This window comes from Ambystoma mexicanum, chromosome 5p, assembly GCF_040938575.1.
Source record: "Ambystoma mexicanum isolate Mex_15411 chromosome 5p, UKY_AmexF1_1, whole genome shotgun sequence".
NCBI lineage: Eukaryota > Metazoa > Chordata > Amphibia > Caudata > Ambystomatidae > Ambystoma > Ambystoma mexicanum.
In genome coordinates this window covers 990,953,606-990,973,651 of record NC_090930.1, presented here as the reverse complement: position 1 = coordinate 990,973,651, position 20,046 = coordinate 990,953,606, and the positions used below count along the sequence as shown (strand labels likewise).

The following is a 20,046-nucleotide window of genomic DNA, read 5'->3' as shown; positions in this document are numbered from 1 at the left end:
GGCAGTTTCCCTTAGGAAAAATCTTACAGTGGGGAGTCTTCTTCTATTGTATTGCTACCAAAACCAAACAATAGATGGCAATTTTGCATCAATTTTCGAAGGCTAAACAAAATATCAAAATGCAATGCCTACCACATGCCCTGCACAGACAAACCTGTAGTGACCTTAGGTGATGCCAAGTTCATTTCAACTTCGGATTTTACAAATGGGTATTGGCAGGACCCTTAGATGAAGATGCCAAATGGAAAACCACATTCTCAAAAACAGAGGGACTTTTCCAATTTACAGTCTTGCCATTTGGCCTCCATGGGGCTTTTGGATGTGTTCCAGTAATTGGTGGATGGCATCCTGACCTTCACCGTGGCCACATCATCTGAGGCACCTGTCTGCTGTCTGTGATCAATTGAGAAATTGTATGCCAACCTATCAGCAAACCCTGCAAAAAGTCATCTGGCCCATTTGTCTGTGAATTCTCTCCGGTTCCTGGTTGGGCATACCTCACGACAGTAAGGTGGAGACCATCAAGAGTGCCCATGGCCCCAAACCAAAATGGTCATTCAGGCTTTTCTGTGGATATGATAGATAGTTCATCCCCAACTTCTCAGAACTAGCAGCATCAATGACCGACAAAGTCGCAAAGACCCATCCCAACCATGTAGGCTGGGACCAAGAGGCACAAACAGCTTTGAAAAATTTAAAGATCTGACTTTTCCACTGTCCGGTGTTGGCTATGCTCGATTTCTCCTAGGAATTCCTCCTCCAAATGGAGGCCTCCTGCTAGGGGAAGTATTATATCAGATCCATGGTGGGGAAGACAAACCAATATTGTGCATCATTGTAAGCCCTTTTCTAGGGAGAACTATCCAGTGGTAGAGTTAGAGTGTCTGGCTATAAAGTGAGCCATGCACAGCCTTAAGCTACTACTTGACCCGCCGCCAATTCAAACAGCCTGAGAGAAAGAAGGACCGACATCCCCATCTGCATGGCCAGGATTTTTAAGAGTAACGGATCAAGGAGGATGAGCAAGCAGACGTTGCCGCTATCCGGTACACAGCAGGCATCATCCTAAAGCTAAGTGGTAACTGATTTGATGAGAGAGTCTGACTGAAGCCAAATCGACAGGCATTATACTGAGAGTTAGTCTGAAATACGAACCGTCATGTCATTCAAAGAACTTTCCTTGGAAGAGTACATCATTGATGTGCCAAAGATTAGCTAAGACAGTTCTACCCACACCAGGCTTTTTCAGCAATGGCCAGAATTGGGTCATTTTAAAAATGGAGGTAAAATGCCATGGGCCAATGAAGAACTGAAGAGTAGGGAGGCAGCAGAGACCTTGATATTGTGGGCTGGTAACATGTCATCCGGATAGATGGTGGCCTTCATGGAACGTATCAGGTGCAAGCAATCTGCAGGTGATAACAGAGGCAAATTGTCCCCTTCTTGAGATCGAACAAGTGGTCCTTTCCAAATCGAGTGCGATAAAATGACAAGGATTAAAAGATTAAAAAGAAAAAACCTCTTATTCTCACCCTGGTTTTCTCACAACTTGATTTGTGTTCCTTTGTTCTTGTAGGTCTCCTTGCCTATGCTTGTGCCTCTCTTACGTCTAATTTCAGTTCTCGCTCCGTCTGTGTTCCCGAGTCTCTTCATCTCTTGCCACTCTTCATTAAGTCTCTTTTCCTGCTCATCTCCTGTTTTGTTACATGTGCATTGTTTTTATGTGTGTTCATGGACCCCCTCCTTCTGTCCTCTCTTGTGTCCGTCTCCACCGGCACTCGTACTCCTTGTTCTTCCTCTCCCGTCCTGTTGGCTGTCTCACACCCTCCGTGCGCTCAGTGCCGCTTTTGCCCCTCTCTCCCTAATTGCTCCCAAACCTTTGAATGTCCTTCCTCTGTGTTTATGCTCCTACTCCTTTACCTTTGCATTCTTCTTCAAAAGCCTACTTTCTTGCTACTCATTGACCATACATGTACCTTTGTGCTTGTTGCTTCTTTTTTTTAATTACTTATCAACATTGACATCCTTTTTGTACAGCTCTTTTCCAAAGGTGCTCTATACATTGAAATAATGAAGCCTGTAATCTTTGGACTCTGGGGCAGCCACCTGCCTAGCAGGTTTCTTATTAGCGATTTAAATCCTCAAATCAATTTCCAAATTGTGTAATTACAAAAAATCCTTCAAAATATATCAACATTTCCATGATCCCTGAGACCAGTAGGCTTTCATTGATTTAGTGTCCCCGGCTGCCGATTGTGGTGATGGGCAGAAGGCGCAGGTAGCGTGCCTGCTGCTTCTTTCTTGGGGTTTTGGACTTTGAGTGGTCAAAAACTGCTGTCTCGATCTTAGTGATGCAGGTTTATTATTAAGAACTAACGAGCAATGGAATAGACCACGTTCACCCGCAACAATAATGTGACTGGCCATGGTCTAGTGAACTATGTATTAGGAAGTCACAGTGAGAGGGAGGAACAGCCTTCAATGCTAATGTAATTGTCAATTGAAAATGGAACTACATCAACTACATTGGCTCTTGTCACACAAATTATATATGTCATTTGTATCATTCACAAAGGCAATCATGTCCTGATATTTGAAGGACAACATGCTGATAGAGCATTGCAGTGATTCATACCTGATGGTTACAGATCAGCAGGTGCACGACCAACAGTGCTATCTAGATTCTTTATAAACAACCATGCTTTTTATTTAGGCGGTTTGTGCCCCCCACCCTGCCTCCAGCCATGTCCATGATAGAGAAGTCCTCAGGCTGTTTAGGGACACATGAAGTCTTCAGCTGATGGAGCAATGAACACTTTGTGACCCATTTAATGAGCGTAGAATATTGTCCATTGCTGAACTGGCATCCCTTTGTGCCTTGGTGTCCTGGGTCTCCACCCAGCTCACCCTGGCATAAGGCCTGCCTTCTTTACACTCACTTTCTCACTTCGCGCCATTTGCTCCCCCCCCCCCTTTCCTCGCTGAATCCTTTCTGCTTACTCACAAAGTGAAAAAAACATCTCTTGGCTTCCTTTCCTATTTTTCCCAACAATGCATGTCTTCTTGCCTAAGCTCCTCTGCTGTTTCTCTGCCACAAGTGCCTCTGCAGTTTCTCACTGACTTTGCCCTATAACTTCTCATCCTCTTCTCGTCATCTCTCCCAGTATCTCTCATATCTAGCTCCCCCCTGCTCTAAAATCGCCACTCTCCTCCAGTACCCGGTTCACCCTATAATTCTCTTGCCCCTGCCCCACTCTCCATCTCACATCCACCATATTACTTTTCTTTCTCAGTGTGCATCTTGCTTCCTCCTCGACTTCTATTAGCTCTTCATTTCGAGCCACCATATTCTTTCTGAACACCACCTCAGTTCTCCCCTCGCTGCAGAAAATACATGTTTAGAACAGAAGCGCTTTATATAGGACAAAGAATGATGTGGCAATGCCATTCCAGGGTGCTTTATATATTGAAAAATTGTCGAGGCTAAGAGTGAGCAAAAAACCTTGAGGAGAGTTGTGTGGACGAGCTGTAAAAACACAAGAGGAACATAGGGTGGTTAAGAGGTATCCATGAGGGGTGGGGACATGCGAGACAGCCAGGGGAGGAAGGAGCGATGGGAGCAACTACCACCATCCAAGTGAGATGGGTAGACTATAAGGAACAGGCAGTGGGAGCAACCAGGTCCAGCCGGGGCAGGAGGGTGCAGACTATACCAAAAGTCCAAATATTACACTGATGGTCATCCTTGGTAATACCTTCAGGAGTGATGAATAGAGTATTTACAGAAAATGATACTGAAAAAAGGGATCTAAAAATATTTGACCTTAATATGTGCAATGAAGAATATTGGAGGTGGAGCCTGGAGGCTCTCCCCAAAGGGTCTCCGGAATTGAATTCATGAAGATGCCCAAGGGTAAATGGAGGTGCAGGGGTCTTTTGGGCCTGGAGAGCAAGACTTAGCTCAGGCTGGATGTTCTGGATGTTCTGAGTCTTTATCAGTGGATATGTATCAGTGGATTTCAATTCCTAACCAGTCCAATGTGTTATTTTCTCTTGGTGGGCCATCAGCAAATATCGAGTGTTACAAATCTAAAGCACTTTGACACAGATAATTAGCGCACTGCAGAGCACATAGCTGTCAAGCAGCCCTATGTCACTTTGACCAGTGCTTGAAATGGTTAGAGGAATCGAGGGAGAGGAGAACCTGTAGCAAGGCAGAGGGGCCTAAGTGCAGGGAGAGCTAGGGGCTCCCAATTTAGGCAGGCATTGGCAGCCATGCAGAAAAAGCGTGGTGCACTGTTATCATTCCTTTTGGTGAACCCATCTCTCCTTTTGTTTCTTAATCACAGACTCTATCCCCAGAAGGCAGCCCTGTAAAAGGGACTGCCTGTGTTGTTTGGAGCCTGTTATGAAGAAACAAAAGTAGAGGTCGACACACTAAAAGGAATGATAGCAGTGTGTTTGCCTTACTTTTTGCTTCTTTCTGAGATGTGTCAACCCGTCCAGGCAAGCCTTTTAATCAACATAGCCATATAGCTAAAGGGTTGCCTGTGGGGTCGGCATCTCTGATTAAGAAACAAAAGGAGGGGTGTCTAATTGTTCCTACATAGAAGCACCAACTCCTGCAGGCAGACCTTTAACTGTGCAGCTCTGTTGAGTGAATGGGCTGCTTTAGGAGGCTGGCACCTCTAGGAGTAGTTGGGGGAGTCTGGCCGAGCCTTGACTCAAGAGCACTCTTTAGAGACGGCCAAGGCTTCATCCTGACTAGTCCCGCCCCACTTAAAACCCTGACTTTGACACTTTTAACCAATTGTGGATTTCCATCCATCTGGGACTTCAACTTTTATTTTACCCATTACAAGCATGGACCCTCAGTCTTAGTATGATCATTGCTATTGACTAAAAAAGTCAGCTCAGTGGATCAATGGGCTAATGCATCAACTACAGGGGCCTGTGCTTGAACTCGTGGTCACAGATTCGAGTCCAGGCTGGTCCACTTAGCCTGTCATCCTCCCGAGGTTGATAAAATGAGTGCCATTAAATTGGGTAATTATAAACATCTGTTATCTACAAATAGACCTATTATATTAAAAAAGCCAGGACTGGCTCAATATATTATTATTATTATTATTATTATTATTATTATTATTATTATTATTATATTAAACTGGAATGGTATTACATGGAATCTATAAGACTGCAAGTCAAGTTACATATGAAACTCAATACAATGAATGGCAAAAGTCTTTGTGCAACGTAGTTATGTAAATTTACAAAATATAAATAATAATCTGTATGTTAAATACCTATTTGCATTTTAGGGATGTTTAGATGCGGCCCAGCCTCCGTCCAAGCCATTAAGCATGGCCACGCCTGCTTCCCGTTTGATGTTCCATTTGTTTACTCTGAGGTAAATTAAAATATTGTTTACTTTTCTCACTTAGAGCAACGTTTAATTCTTGCAAATAAGGTCACGCGTGCTGAAGCAGGCAATGCAAAAGTGGCTGGTATCAGTTGCTGTAATTACATTACAGAGTGGGTTTTAATGTTGTTGTTGAGCAAATATCATTATCTGCGGATCCGGGGCAAGATACGCATACGCCGCTAGAGCGCGAGACGGGGATGACTCTTTTCGGTTAATGTTATTTTACTTTGCCGATAATTTAAATACCAGTTCATAAAATGATGTGTTTACCTCCGAAATGTGACTCGTGCCGATAATGTCAATGTGAACCTCACAACAACCCCCTAACGTAAAATTATGGGCAAATCTTCAGTGTGACCTTTTTGGGAAAGGAAGACAATTCCGTGCCGAAGAAAAGTAATTGGACTTTTTGGAATGGGAAAAATTCCTTGAATTTAATATTTGGAGGCAAATCACGTCCATGATGAAAACAGTGGAAGTCAGTAGTCATAGAGCAGAGAATTATGCCCTGATCTGTGGGAAGAGCGCAGGAGGATTCCCACAGGAAGAGCTACCCACGAGCGCCTCCTAGGCCTCACAGCTGGAAGTGCCATCTATGGATTCCTCCCCTTGGATTCCTTGTTTCTGTACTTAAAAGCCCCCAAAGAGCTCGATTGAAGCATTGATTATTCCACATGTTTTACACACCTGGCTTTGGCAACCTGCATTTTTTGTTAGGAAATGCATTTCTAAACAACTCGGAAAATGCATATGAAGGCTCACAGATGTAGTGGTCGAAGTGTACGAAAAGAAGTAGTAGAACTATGTTCCCTACTGGCCTGCCCCCGCTCCCCACAGACCCCTTCGCCAAACCCCCTCCCATGCACAATAAAAACCCCAAAACACATGTGCCTGCTGTTTAAGGGAACGTCCTGTGCAGTGCACTGAAAGTGCAAGTTTCAACTTCTTCCTACACTTTTATTTTAAAACGAAAACATTCCGGAACGGTTTATTTTTAAAATAAAAGTATAGGTCGGTAAAACTTAAAAGAAGTAGAGGAGCACCGCTCCCGACAGCACCCGCCCACTTTGACCACTGCACCGATGCGATAGTCTTTGGTTCCACTCGGACATATAGATATCTCACTGCAGTTCTGTACATATATGTCCGTTCCGAATGGGCGTTAAGGTGTTGGAGGGTGCATGTAAATAATACAATCCAACACATTGATTGATTCTGTCCCTTAAGTGGCAGGGCAAAACGAGCCGGGGCTCATCAGAGGGCGTGGCCTAATGGCATGGGTTTCCTAGGCTCCTTAGGCCATGCCTCCTCGATGAGCCCCGGCTTAATGGCCTTCAGGCACCCCCACTAGGCAGCCCTTTGGAGAGATCAGCACCCTTTCCCTGATGGGGGAAAGAGTACTAATCTCTGCATCTATAACCTAAAAGGATGCCTGGTGGGGGACAACAGCCGCATGTTTTCAGCCTTAATGGTGGCGCTTGCCTGCGCCAGGCATTTGACGAGAGGCAGCAGCACCATTAAAGCTGAAGAGGACAGGCCGCTGAAAACCGGGTCCTTTTTTTTCTTAAAGCTTGAAGCTGCCGCAAACGGGTGGGAGCTTCAGGCATCAGAAAATAAAGCCCTCGGCTTCCAGCAACCTCACCTTTTCTTCTATAATGGTGGCACTGGGCCAGGGGCATCTCTTGATTAAAAGGGATGCCTCTCAGGTGCCAGCGCCACCTTTAAAGAGAAAAAGCATTTTTTTCTTGAATCCTGGAGCTCACCCGTATGAGCGAGAGCTTCAAGCTTTAGGAAAAATCCATATCCTCTAGCGGGCGGCTACCCCCAGGCAACTTAAAGCCCTGGATTGATTTCACTGTGTGGGTCACAACGTAAGCAAGCAATACCGGTCAGAAAATTAAACCTTGACTCGTTCGTCTATATGAGATTATGAAGGTGTGGCACAATATTGCATTACTTGCTGTCATTTCACAATCGATTCTATTCTGGAAGTTGTATTGTTGGTTTGTATCAAAAGAACAATCGACTGAAGTAGTAATTATAATTTATAATTATAATTGTTCTTTTTTTAAGCACTTAAAGGAATAGTGTGCTCAAAAATGTTATCGCCCCGAGCGTTCGGGCATGTGGTTTAAAGCAATCTGTGATAGATCGTAAAAACATTTTCAATGCACATTACCATCGTTTTCCTCACCTTTACACATGCGAAATCAAGCGTCAGGGCATGGCCATTTTGTGCTAATCTTATCCGTTGCTGCATCGCCCTAACTTAAACTGCCCTTGTGGCACTAAATCATAAACCCCGCCCCTGAAGCTGACATTAAAATTCCTAGAGATATTCTCCACCTATTTTTATGATCTTAGTGGGCAGCGCCCAGTCATCAACTGTGAATAAACGTCAGTTGACGCAGAACCCGGAATATCAACACACACATCCTCTCGCAGCGCATCCCAAATCAGAATAGAAAACACTATTTTTAAAGGAAACACCAATACTCTGTAATTTATAATGTGCTTTTATTTCACAATAAACGCTCTGAGAACATCCGCCAATTTCGATTATCAACCACATTTTTTATTTCGTTCTGATCGAGCATCAAATCTTTATCATGAGGCACACGATGTTCTTTCAGTAGAAGAAGAGCATTCAGCGCAACTTGAATCGCAAGGCTTTGGCATCAGCTTCTTGCTAGACCAACGTAAAAGATGACAGGTTGCTCCTTGTTGCTGGTAGCGCCAAAGGGCATATCGGTCCCGGACGATCATCCCACATCAGCGTAATAGTGAAACATCCATTTAGGTGTATCTGCCACTGCCTGTTGAAGAAACCATCAATCGGTATCTGGAAATGATGATGTTTGCAGAAAGAAAGAATATATCTGTGTAGAAAACATTAAAAAATATATTTCAGTAGCTGTTCTTTATTCAAATGTATCCATTCACCCTTTAATTCTGCACCAGGTGTAACCTAATAATGAACACAAACCAGAAAAAATGGAAACACAGAGAAACCCTTGTGGAAAGTTGGAGTCTACGATGTGCTTGAGTGTTTAGTGCTGTGGACTATGTTTAGCTAGCAATGGGATGCGGAAGCTGACAGAGGAATTTGAACAACACAAAGACGGCATTATAATGGAATATTAGCAATGAACATGGAGTTTTGGTGGAACCTGGGGGAACACAGACGTGGACTCCATGCTCACTGTGCTCAGAGAGACACAGCTCCACCTCACTGGTGAGGCACAACAAGGGTGAAATATGTGTATGGTGTTGCTGTAGGTACTCTAGATCAGAACGGAATTGCCAGAGCATTTTGGTGCTGGACTGCCCTTGTGCCCGGGACAAAGATAAATACATACAGGTTGTATTTGCGTGTCGTCACAGTATGCCCCAACCAACAACCCATTACAATGTAAGCAAGCAATACCAGTCAGAAAATGAAACCTTGACTTGTTTGTCTATAAACTTGTCTTCAGTAAAGCTTACATTATATTTGGTATTTCCATTCTCTTGGCGTAACGCAGAGTGTCTGCTCAGATCAACGGTTTTCATAAAATGAAATTGCATGTTCAGTTTTGAATTGTTGAACCTTATCATGTTTGGGGTATTACACACCTCCCGTCCTTCAATCCAAAGCAAATCCTCCCTTTCTTCCAAGGACGAACAATAATTGAACCTTCTTTGGAGTGCCTATGCTAAGTTTCGTTTTGGAGAAGGAAAGCCACAAATCAAAAACATACTGTAGAAGACGCATCAGTGTGAACTCCCTACAAACAAAACCAAACACAGTGATCTTCACTCCATCAGAGCAATTAGAACGGCCGACCAACGTGGCATTTGAAATATGTTCGAAAAACGAACACATTTTTTGCTGGCATCCGCCAATGCCGCGCTATCGTGAATACTTTTGTACTCTTCTATATTGATAGTGATTTTGTTATTTTTTGACAACATTTCCAGTTAGGGTGCTCCCTTTTGTAACATCTGTATGCACCCTGTTTTCTCAGAGGAATGTGCTCTGCGAATAACATGAGTCATAAATCCAAGTGCCCTTCCATCTCCACTGAACTTCCCATGCACTAACAAATGTAGGAGGAGAGGCAGTATATCCCACGCCCCTGCACCATTCTCATACTGAGTAAATGACATATAAGCTAAGGGGGGAGGCATCTCCACCCCCTGTACCTATTTGCATCACCCATGTTTCCTATATGTGTATTTACGCTGTGCTAATGTGTATACGTTGAACTCCATTTTTTGTCCTTCCAAACGCCACCTTTTTCTAGCACTCTGCCCCTCTGGCAAAATGTTTACTCTCCCTCTCCCAGCGCCGCACACAGCAAGCCCCCACCACCTCTGTCCTCTGTCAGCTCAGCACGTCTACTGTTCTCATGGAAATGCAGCTATTCATTTTTGCAAGTAGCGAGTATCGAGCCCTGACAAAATTTGCTCATCCAAGAATGTGAGACCAAGGCCTGCTCCAACCTTAGTGCCCCATCCATCTCTGCTGACCGACTCATGCTCTCTCCAACCCCTCCCTGCCAGTCCACGGTCCCATGAACCCATGCCCCCTATTCCCTTTGAACGCATCTGGTCACCAGACTCTACCCCCGCACCACCTCCAATTCACCTACCATATACCTAATATAGAATGGTCATATATTTTGTTAACAGTAACACCTATCCCCATTGTGTTTGAAATCGTAAGACTGCAAAGGCCGCAAATCAAAGATCTTCCTTTCTGATAAGGCATCCAAAGGAACGACCCCTAACACATGCCCCCATAAAAATATAGGTCAGAATGCACCTATTTCACACCAACAGCCGCCTTTCATTCAGTGTTTTGCTTACAGTCATTAGTTCTTGCATGCCAAGTTTGTTATTTAGCTTAGTCAGGTGTCTGTACTTCATCTGCGTGGAATTTTGCCCCACCTTCACCCCGCCAAGAGGAGCCCAGCTGACCCACATGCGGCCCGTCGGATCTCCAAGACACCATCCAATCCTGTGAAGCCAATCCCTATATCTTTATACTGTATCCATGTCTTCCCCCAATCCTGATATAACACTATGCATCTATAGGGAAACATCAGTAGTGACGTTTTGAGAACCTATAATGTACTGTTCTTGTAATGTTCGGCAGAGCGCTCTCAGGCAGCAGAGTTCTTTGCTCCATTTATTTGCTTATATAAAATTTGGTTCCCTTGCAATTACTCTCCTGGTCTCATTCCCTAGTGGGACACGTGTTTATTCTGTCTATTTGGAGATGTGCATGCTAAGGCAACTACAGACCCTGCAGTTTCTTTCAGGCTGATATCCATATGACCCTCCCGCGCCCTGATCAGTGAAGGACCCACAAGAACTGTCCGAAAAGGGGAAGGGGGAAAACCTAGAGTTACACTGTATGGCATCCTAGAACAGGCACTTGTCGCAAAAAAAGTTGACAAAGAGGATTCATTTGAAAAGACAATTTGGACACTATGGCCACCTATGTTGTGCTTTACAGACACGAAGCAACCACAGACATGCAGGTTATCGTTCGAGAGATAAATTAATGATTCATAAACCGGATTAAATGTGCATAATTAAATACTTCTTAATGCTTTTAATAACTCTGAAAATCGAGTTAAACGCATTACATTGTTCATGTAAAATGTACAAACATTGTGGAATTTACACCCCGCTGCTAATCATTTATACCGAGAAGTCACTGTTCAATGAGGTCCGCTTTCGGTGGACAGGGCTCGTTTGCAACGTTTTGTGGCAATGTATGTGTCCTAGGAACAAAATCAGTATTGATTCCATGAGTATGCATGGCCAACACATTCAAAGTGAGATCTTTCACAAAATCTAATTCCATTTCCTGGTATATCGGCTTGGCAATCCATTTTTTACTTCGTTTTGCAAAGGCCATTGTGTAACGAAGCATTCCAAAGTTTCCTGCAGTTCTCAATTGTTCTCTGCCTAGATTCTCGTTATGCGCTAAAACGGCTAGTAATGTTTGAGATTGCATACCGTTTATGCCGAAATGCAACCTCTTGGGCCTGTACTTTAGGCACATATTGTGGAACACCTCCAAATCTCTGGTGTGACAGAATTCTGTGAGTCCCTTCAGGTCTCTTGAAAGAGTTTTATCAAACACAATCTTCTCAAGAGCTTTGTGTGGAGGTGAAGATGGAACAAACCACTTCTTCTTGTGTTCCTGTTCCTCCGATAAAGGTCCATGTGCACATTGGTGAAAATGTTGGTTTTCTGTCAATGAGTGAACGTTGGAACAGTGGTGCATCAATGAGCACCATTTTTCAAGTAGAATTTCCACAGACCCATCACAAGTTTTGGAGTTCCACCAAAGATGGTTGCTGAAAGACTGGGACCACTGTAAAATATTTTCCGAAATCTTTTTTTTACCAACAGCTGTGATTCTTTTATTGACTGATTTGGCAACGTGTCATACATCAAATTGATGGCTAATGTTTGTAAACTGCTCTCGCATTGCCTTGGCTATTGAAACATGTCTGTCAGTGGCTATGAGGCCTATTTGTATTCCACTCGATTGAAGATGTTTGAGGGATTCTATGAAACCATGTTTCTCCATGGCCACTGAGGATTTACATTGGGACACCTGCACGATCTCCGAACTCACATTTAGTTTCCATACCCTGAAAGTGATATGTGCAGTAGTTTGATGAAAGTCTGAGGTTGTCACACTGTCCGTCGCCAGCTAGCCTGAACCGTTTGCCAGAGAATGTCCTTTCAATTGACAATTGTTCCATTTGTCAGGCTTGACTAATAGCAGGGAATAAAAATTCTCTTTGATATTTGTAATTCTGCGTTTTAGCAAAGGACTGAATTTCCACAAATTGACAGAAACTGGACAACTTACTAAAAGTCAAGCCATTGAAAAGTAAACCTGCTGAACACAGTAGATTTCCAGCTGGCACTTTGCCCAGCATCACTTGAACGGACCATGAACATGTGTCATGGAGGTGGGCACAGGTGGGTTGGATTTTCAGGTTAGTGCCTTGTAATACACGAGTCACATTCACCAATGGCTCCCTGCATATTTCCCCCCTCACTGGATGCACACATTTCAGCATCAGTATAATCTCAACCAGGCAGCTGTCGAATACAATGTATTTGTGTTCCTTAATTAGCCAATCGTCCAGCATGAATGTGGTTTGTGACTCAGCTGTGGTGGACAAATCGGCCAAACTAGACAAACTGTAGTCGAGATCTTTGGCAAGTTCCTCGGTCAATTGCATTGAAGCTTCAGTCTCTGTTAGTTCAGCTTGTGTTATTTGCACACAAATTGGAGAAACCATCAACGTCCATTGTTTATTGGTGGACCTTTTTTTGTGGGTGTAGATTGTGTCAAGTGGTCAGCGAGGAATTCAAAAGCATCTTCTTTATATTCAGATTCATCATCATCTGGTTGAGTTCTCACATTGTAGCAATGGTCCAACAACACTTTTCTGGCTTTGCCGGTCACATTCAATTCATTTTCTGGCCATTGGACATAAGCATCTCGAGTCTGCTTATTTACTGGACCATGCTGCGCATCAAATAGTAGTTGCTCCATGGTGAAGTCTGTTTGACGAGCAGCATCTTTGGTTTCATTTGTTGTCTGTGTCTTTATACTTCTTTTCCTTCTGGGCCTCTAGGAGATGGGTTGTAAAACATGTTCAATGTAAATCACACATACAATAGATAGCACTTTAAATTTAAAAAATCATGCTATGAAGAAAACACCAGCCCAAAACACTTCTAGAATATGAAATTGTTTGTTAGTTACTCTTGTTTTCTTGATTTTCTGTGAAACCATGGTCTTCTCTGTAACGACCGCACCAGCAAGCTGGTCCACCACCTCTGATCCATGTGCCTCCTCTTGTAATTCCAGACCTTGTATACATTCCTTGAATAGACTATTCATTAAAAAAAAACAAAAGTGAAACGTATTGGAAATTAAAATCTTGCATCGTACACATCGCTTACATACATACCCTCGTAAACAGTGTATGTCATTTATTCAAAATATACATTTCGAATTTCACCTGATTGATGCAAGTCTACTCGATCAAACATTTAGAAATGTATTCTGCATTAAGGAGGAAGTGTAACGTTAGAACTGAAATGATAAAAGTTTGAGACACAGCACGTTTATATGAATGTCCCTGTCTAGTAGTATCCTATGTAGGATTTACTTTCTTTCATTCAAGGGAACTGTCAGTACGCATACCTCATACTCTGGACAAGCCCCAAAGGATGGTGTAAATGTAGTCGAAGTACCAGCGTCCCCCTGTAACACAGTACTTGTTTTAGTATGGATGAAAACAGTGAAATGAAACAGAGACAATGGGATGCAGACAATGGTACATATAAAGAGAAACCGATAAATGACACATCATGTAAACAACCGACAGGTTACATAAACAATTTCATATTATTTTAAATTCCAAGCATAATACATTCTCGTAATTGAAAAGTGAAATAAAATTACCTGATAGGCTCTTGAAGTTGTTGTTGACTCTGGAGAATAAATGGATGCAGAATCTTGCTCCTTCATTTTCAGTGCATTGTCACAAAGTGGTAAAAGGGAAAATTAGATTTGTATTAGATATGTAGGAAGATCCAACTGTCGATAATATAAACTTCTGCAAGTCTGTAGGGCTCACCATTGGTATACTGGACGTGTCGGTGGTTTTGTCACTCGCGAGGGTCTGTGCTTCCATCAGTGTGCTCTCCAAAATTGACATCTCAAGCAACCAATTACGAAAAGATGATGCTTCTTTTGACGGGCACTACGGCATTGTTTTCTATGGTCATAATTACTTTCTATGATGCTCCATAAACCAGGGACAAATGTGCAGTAAAATGAGGTATAGTTAAAAATTAATACAATCTGGTAAATATGCAAACTTTAGTAAGATACATTTACACCGAACGCACCAATCCGTTCATGTAGTTACCTGTTCAGTACCCCACTGCCTACAGCTAATTCATCATCCTGGACTCACCTGAGGCAGGGTGTGCATGAATAGAGTTGGAATTACATTTGAAAGCAATTTACGAGACGTTCTGAGTCAGTGCTTTTTTGTGTACTGCGATTGGTCGTACATATCGTCTGTAAAGTGCAGGCTGCAGTTGCGGAATCGATTGGCCCTCGAGTCTCCCAAGACAGCCTGGGCTCTACTTTCAAACTCGTCCACCGGAAAAACACAATGTCAAACCCATTCTCTTATATCAATATTCCTCAGGAATGTATGCATGATTGTGCCCTTACTTTTGGCATGGCTCCTAGAAGGACAACCAAAAACCATACAAGAAAGCATTCTTGAAAAATCTGTAATAAAAAATATAAATAATTACAAAAAAAGGGTATTGAACACATGATATTGATGGAATTGTATCACATTTTTCTATGCAATGTTTGTTTTGGTCAAAGAAGCTAAACCTGTGTAGCGTAGTCGAATATTCACTGAGCTAACTATCATACAGAATTGATTGATGTGATGCAAATCGTAACGTGTTACTCCTCCGTTGAATGTATTTTCATGCATCAAAAGGATCATGCTTATTGACATGGTCCAAGAAAGATGCGATTCTATTACAATTGACACTGATGAAATTTGATATATATCGAGATCAGAACACTTTAAACAGTAGACAATGGTAGTCATTGAGATGAATGAACATTACACTACTGGGTACATTTGTTCGAAATAGATAGACATTTTGGGATCAGAAAGAGATGATTGGGTGACCTGCCCTTACCTTGACTAACAAAAAATTAGATTCAGCTAGCAGGGTAGTTAGTAGCAGGAGAACAGGTAGCACGAGTTGACTTCCAGTGCTCACAGATGTTCACAGGATAAATATCAAGGGGATTATAAAGAATTAGAAAAGTGGGTGTGTATGTGAATGAGTGACATGTTTCTGGCGTGGTCTGCTTGAGTGGAGCCTGGAGATACTGGGTCTGGGGAGGCCATGTGAACAATGGCCCCTGCGTGGAAGATACCTTTGAAGTGTACATGGTGTTTGACACCTCAGCCGTTCCCATCCTGCCAGCCCCCTTGGGAGTGCACGGCCACAGGTACAAACTGCCATTCATACTGGAAGGGGGATGAATGGGCATGAAGCATGCAGAAAAGGGCCGGAACACTGCTGAATGCAGACACAGTTTTGTGGATTCCAGGGGCGTGGTCTGCTTGAGCAGAGCATGGAGACACAGGGTCTGGGGAGGCCATGTGAACAATGGCCCCTGCGCAGAAGATACCTTTGAAGTGTACATGGTGTTTGACACCTCAGCCGTTCCCATCCTGCAAGCTCCCTTGGGAGTGCACGGCCACAGGTGCGAACTGCCATTGATACTGGAGGGGGGATGGATGGGCATGAGGCGTGCATGCAGAAAAGGCCTGGAACACTGCTGATGGGAGACACACTTATGTGGATTGCAGGGGCGCGGTCTGCTTGAGGGGAGCCTGGAGACACAGGGTCTGGGGAGGCCATGTGAGCAATGGCCCCTGCGCGGAAGATACCTTTGAAGTGTACATTGTGTTTGGCACCTCAGCCGTTCCCACCCTAACAGCCCTGCCAGGACAAGTGAGCGTGTCCTTGATTCACTGAAAAATTGAAAGAACTATTCATAAAAGATTATTTGTATTTTATTTTGTTGCTGATGTTGATGGCACAAATGTACTACAAATTGTATAATTCGGGTTGCAGCACAGTGTGGGAAAATCCCCTGTACTGACCGCTGTCACTGGGGAATTTGGCTCGAATTACTCCAACAACACAGGCGGGTATTACTCGTCAAGCGCGGTATCCAAGTCTCCCATGAAGCCACCATGCAAATGAAGGATAGACCACCAGCCTGTACCACCTGTGGAAGACAAACATACAAACTGTATTTAAATTAACCTGATAAGTGTACAAACCTTAGTTGAAAATGCAATCTTGTATCCTATGGCACAGTTGCCAGTACAAATGTTACTTCATGGATCAATCAACTTGGGCTTTAAAGTGTAGACACATTACAAAAGTGAACACTCATGCAATCCATAACGTTTGGGGCACAGAGAAATACCGTTTGGGTGTATGCGCCCAATACCTAAATTGATCAGCATTCAGTATCGACTTACATCATCTCTTATAAAACATTCGACAACTTCTAGGAAACTCCAATATTCCTTCCTTCAAAGTAAAGGTCAAACGCTACTGCGCATTTGTTCCATGTTATTATTCCAGTGATAGTTTACACAGAAAAGGGACAATTATTTAGGTTGCCAAGTGTTAATGTTGGTTTACATGGCAGCCTTGTTAGATCATTAATATCAATATACTCAAACAATGTGTTGAATCACCAGTAATGCGCACAATAACTATAGTTTCCAGCATTAGTTTATAATTTGTAAATCCAAAATGCTTCTGTCTGTAGAAGTCATTTTTCACGATCTCCACCTGAAGGATATCTTGGTACGATCTCTACTAATTGAAATTTGAGTTGAGCTACTTGATGGCCCACTTCTTCAAAATGTCTTGCGGTTATAGGTCAAAGGATCGAAATAAAAGGGTCGAATGACAAAAGGGTCGAGGCAATTCGACCGAAAAAAAGGATCAATTGTTTTTTTTTTAAATTACGGTTTTGAATGTCACACTTACATTTGCCAATATGTTCTTTAGCTGCTTGAGTAGTTCCACCAATGTACATCTTGACACAAGGCCATTTTAAAATATATATTGTGTATTTTGATAAACAAGTGGCAACATTTCTCAAAAAGATATTTTTTCCAGTCTTAGGGTGATGTAAAATATTCCCTCTGATAATGTTGCTGCAGTGAATGCAGTTAAAACAAGGGTATGTGCCTATTTTCAAAGTTTGTAAAAAGGTTTATTTCTCCATAGTCGTACTGATGTCAGCCCATATTAATATATCTCTCAGATTTGGTTGACTTTTATATCCAATTTTTGGAAAATCCTTACAGATGTTACCTAGAATTGGGTCTGTTTGTAAGATCGCCTAATAATTCTTCATTGATTTGTATACCCTTGAAGTGGTCGGTTTAAAGGCAAAATCTTATCTACAACAGTTTCCGAATTGGAACTCTCGATCCTTATATATGAAGATTAAATTGAACTAATTTCCAACTAAAGAGCGCATAGGAGTTCATTCTCAAATCACTGAGGATACAACCTGCCAGTTTTGTGAGCTAAGCAGTGAAACATTGAAGCATTTGACTTTATTTTGCACAAAACTGCGTAACTTGCACACTCGGACATTGGGTAATGTAATCTGTAAACATCCTACGATCAGTGCTGACGAATGGTGGTATCGCAGGTTCAACGGAGAGGACTGGAAACTAATGTTTGCCCTGATAAACTTCCTTGGAGAACTACAGGCATGCCTGACCCCTGTTAATTCAAAGATGTAACACGAGTATCTAAAGGTGGATGATTTCTTGAGACAAATGTGAAGCAAGCACTGTGGATATGGATGGATTTATATTGTATTGTTGTTGTATTGGTTTGTCTGTTCAATTTTTTAAGGTTTAAATAAACCAATAAAAAAACAAAAAATTCTTTGAACTGTAAGGGTGCAGCAGGAAGACTCTGACACGGAGGGCTCATGGTGTTTAGTAGAAACATTTATTCAAGCGAGAAAAGACAAAGAAAAACCCAATCTTGCCCTAAAGAGGGGTTTCCCTGCCTCAACAAAAAAACTAGTGTCAGTGTCAGTTGTCCAAAAGCAAAAGTACCAATGTCCAAAGTCAGAATTCTAACTCTGACCCTTGCACTCTAAGTTTAAACTAAATAAATAGAAGATTTTTCTAGCCCAAAGAGATTGGCATCCTTCCCCTGGACGACAAAAGACGGTTCTGGAATCTTCAGTTGTAATGGGTTATTTAGGTCCTTAAGTGTTGGGGAATAACTCCCTTCCTGCACTTCGCCAAAGAAGAATAGCTTTGAGGCAATTCTAAGTTGTAGTCGGTCCTTGACCCTGTTTCAGACCTGGCTACCTTTCACCAGGCACTGCGCTGAAGAAGTGTAGCTTGCACACACTTCCAATGTGTGGTGGGTCCTTGACCCCGGTAGGCAAACCTGGTTTCCTCCCACAAGGTATTTTGATGAAGAAGAATAGCTTGGACACACTCTCAATCTGTGATGTCAGATACAGACTTGATTTACTGCCCTGCCAAGTACTGCCTTCATGCATATAATTCTCAAAGTTCCCCTTTGCAATCTCCTGGTTTTACATGCAGACGTGGTTTCCTCGCCTGCCAAGTAATGCTCCTCACACAAAGTTCATCAGTAGTTTCAGAATCAGTTTCTGAATCTGGGCCCTCAACTCTTCTCGCAGACTCACAGTATAACTTGACTGACCCTGTTCACTCTTGCAGCACTTCTCAAAAGTATCTCTTCCGTTAATCAAAAGGGTTTCTTTCTGCATCCCTTCTCAAAGGGGTGAGGGTCTCCCACACCCTATTCGGTCCCCCAACCACTGTCTTGGCCACCCAGGTACCTGTATGGTGTTGGCCATAGCATAGCTGCTGCTCACAAGGGCTCTGATGTCTTTCACGGCTCTCTTGACAAATTGGAAGCATTTCGGGTCAACGCAATCTTTCTCCCTCTGGCGTGGCTCTGTTTGCCGTTGGCTCTCCCTGCCTCTGGTTCTCTTGTTGGCTTCACTTGGCTCATGGGGACCGCATCGCCAGCACCTCTCCACCTGAGTCTGCCACTGCAGCTTTCCTTCTGGATTTGGCTTCCCCTGTGGTGCTCCGCAGTTGGGAAGTATGGCCTCACCCACAGACTGCGCTTGAAGCAACGCTTGGGTCTCTTTTCACCTTCTCTTTGGTCAGTCTTCCCCTGCATCATTTCCGTAATTGGGAAGTCTGGCTCTCTGTACCTTTTGCCCATCTGCAAACAGTTTTAGGTCCCTTCAGCCTTCCAAATGTGATTGCTTGCTGGGGGCCTTGCCCCTCTGTGGAGGATCTCTAGCTTGTTTCCAGGTCGTACTCTATCTCGTAGTTCCTCCAGGGTGGGTTTGACCTTTGGTTTCTCCAGTGAGGGAGTCTCCAGCTTCCCTCAGTTTTCTGCACTCCATTGGCGTTCAAGGGTTCCCTGTCTCTCTGGAAGTCAAACTGGTCCACAGCCCCTTCTCTTGCAGCACAGCATCACTGCTCCTTGCTCCTCGAGGGAGGGATTGGCACTACTTCCTGGTTTCCTCTTCTATTCCTAATGAGGTTGGACCAATATGAAGCCGGAAACCACTAGACCGTTCACCTGCGGTGTTTCCGCAATTGGGAAGTCTGGCTCTCTGTTCCTCTTGCCCATCTGCAAACAGTTCTGGGTCCTCTCGGCCCTCTAAATGTGACGGGCTGCTGGGCCCTTGCCCCTCCATGGAGGATCTCTCTCTCGTTTCCTGGATGTACACTGTCTCGCGGTTGCTCCAGGGCGGGTTTGACCCTTGGTTCCTCCAGTGAGGGAGTCTCCAGCTTCCCTCATTTCTCTGCACTCCGTTGGTGTTCAAGGGGTTCCTCTCTCTCTCTCTCTCTCTCTCTCTCTCTCTCTCTCTCTCTGAGAGGCATACTGGTCCACAGCCCCTTCTCTTGCAGCACAGCATTCCTGCT

General features: G+C 43.4%; 1 protein-coding gene across 1 annotated transcript in view; it reads left to right on the top strand.

Moving 5' to 3' along the window:
• Positions 1–20,046, top strand: part of F13A1 (coagulation factor XIII A chain) — a 767,832-nt gene that overhangs the window by 490,940 nt on the left and 256,846 nt on the right. The window contains exon 10 of the mRNA XM_069613463.1: positions 5,322–5,410. Coding sequence (XP_069469564.1) covers positions 5,322–5,410 — 89 coding nt within the window. The remainder of the gene's footprint in view (positions 1–5,321; positions 5,411–20,046) is intronic.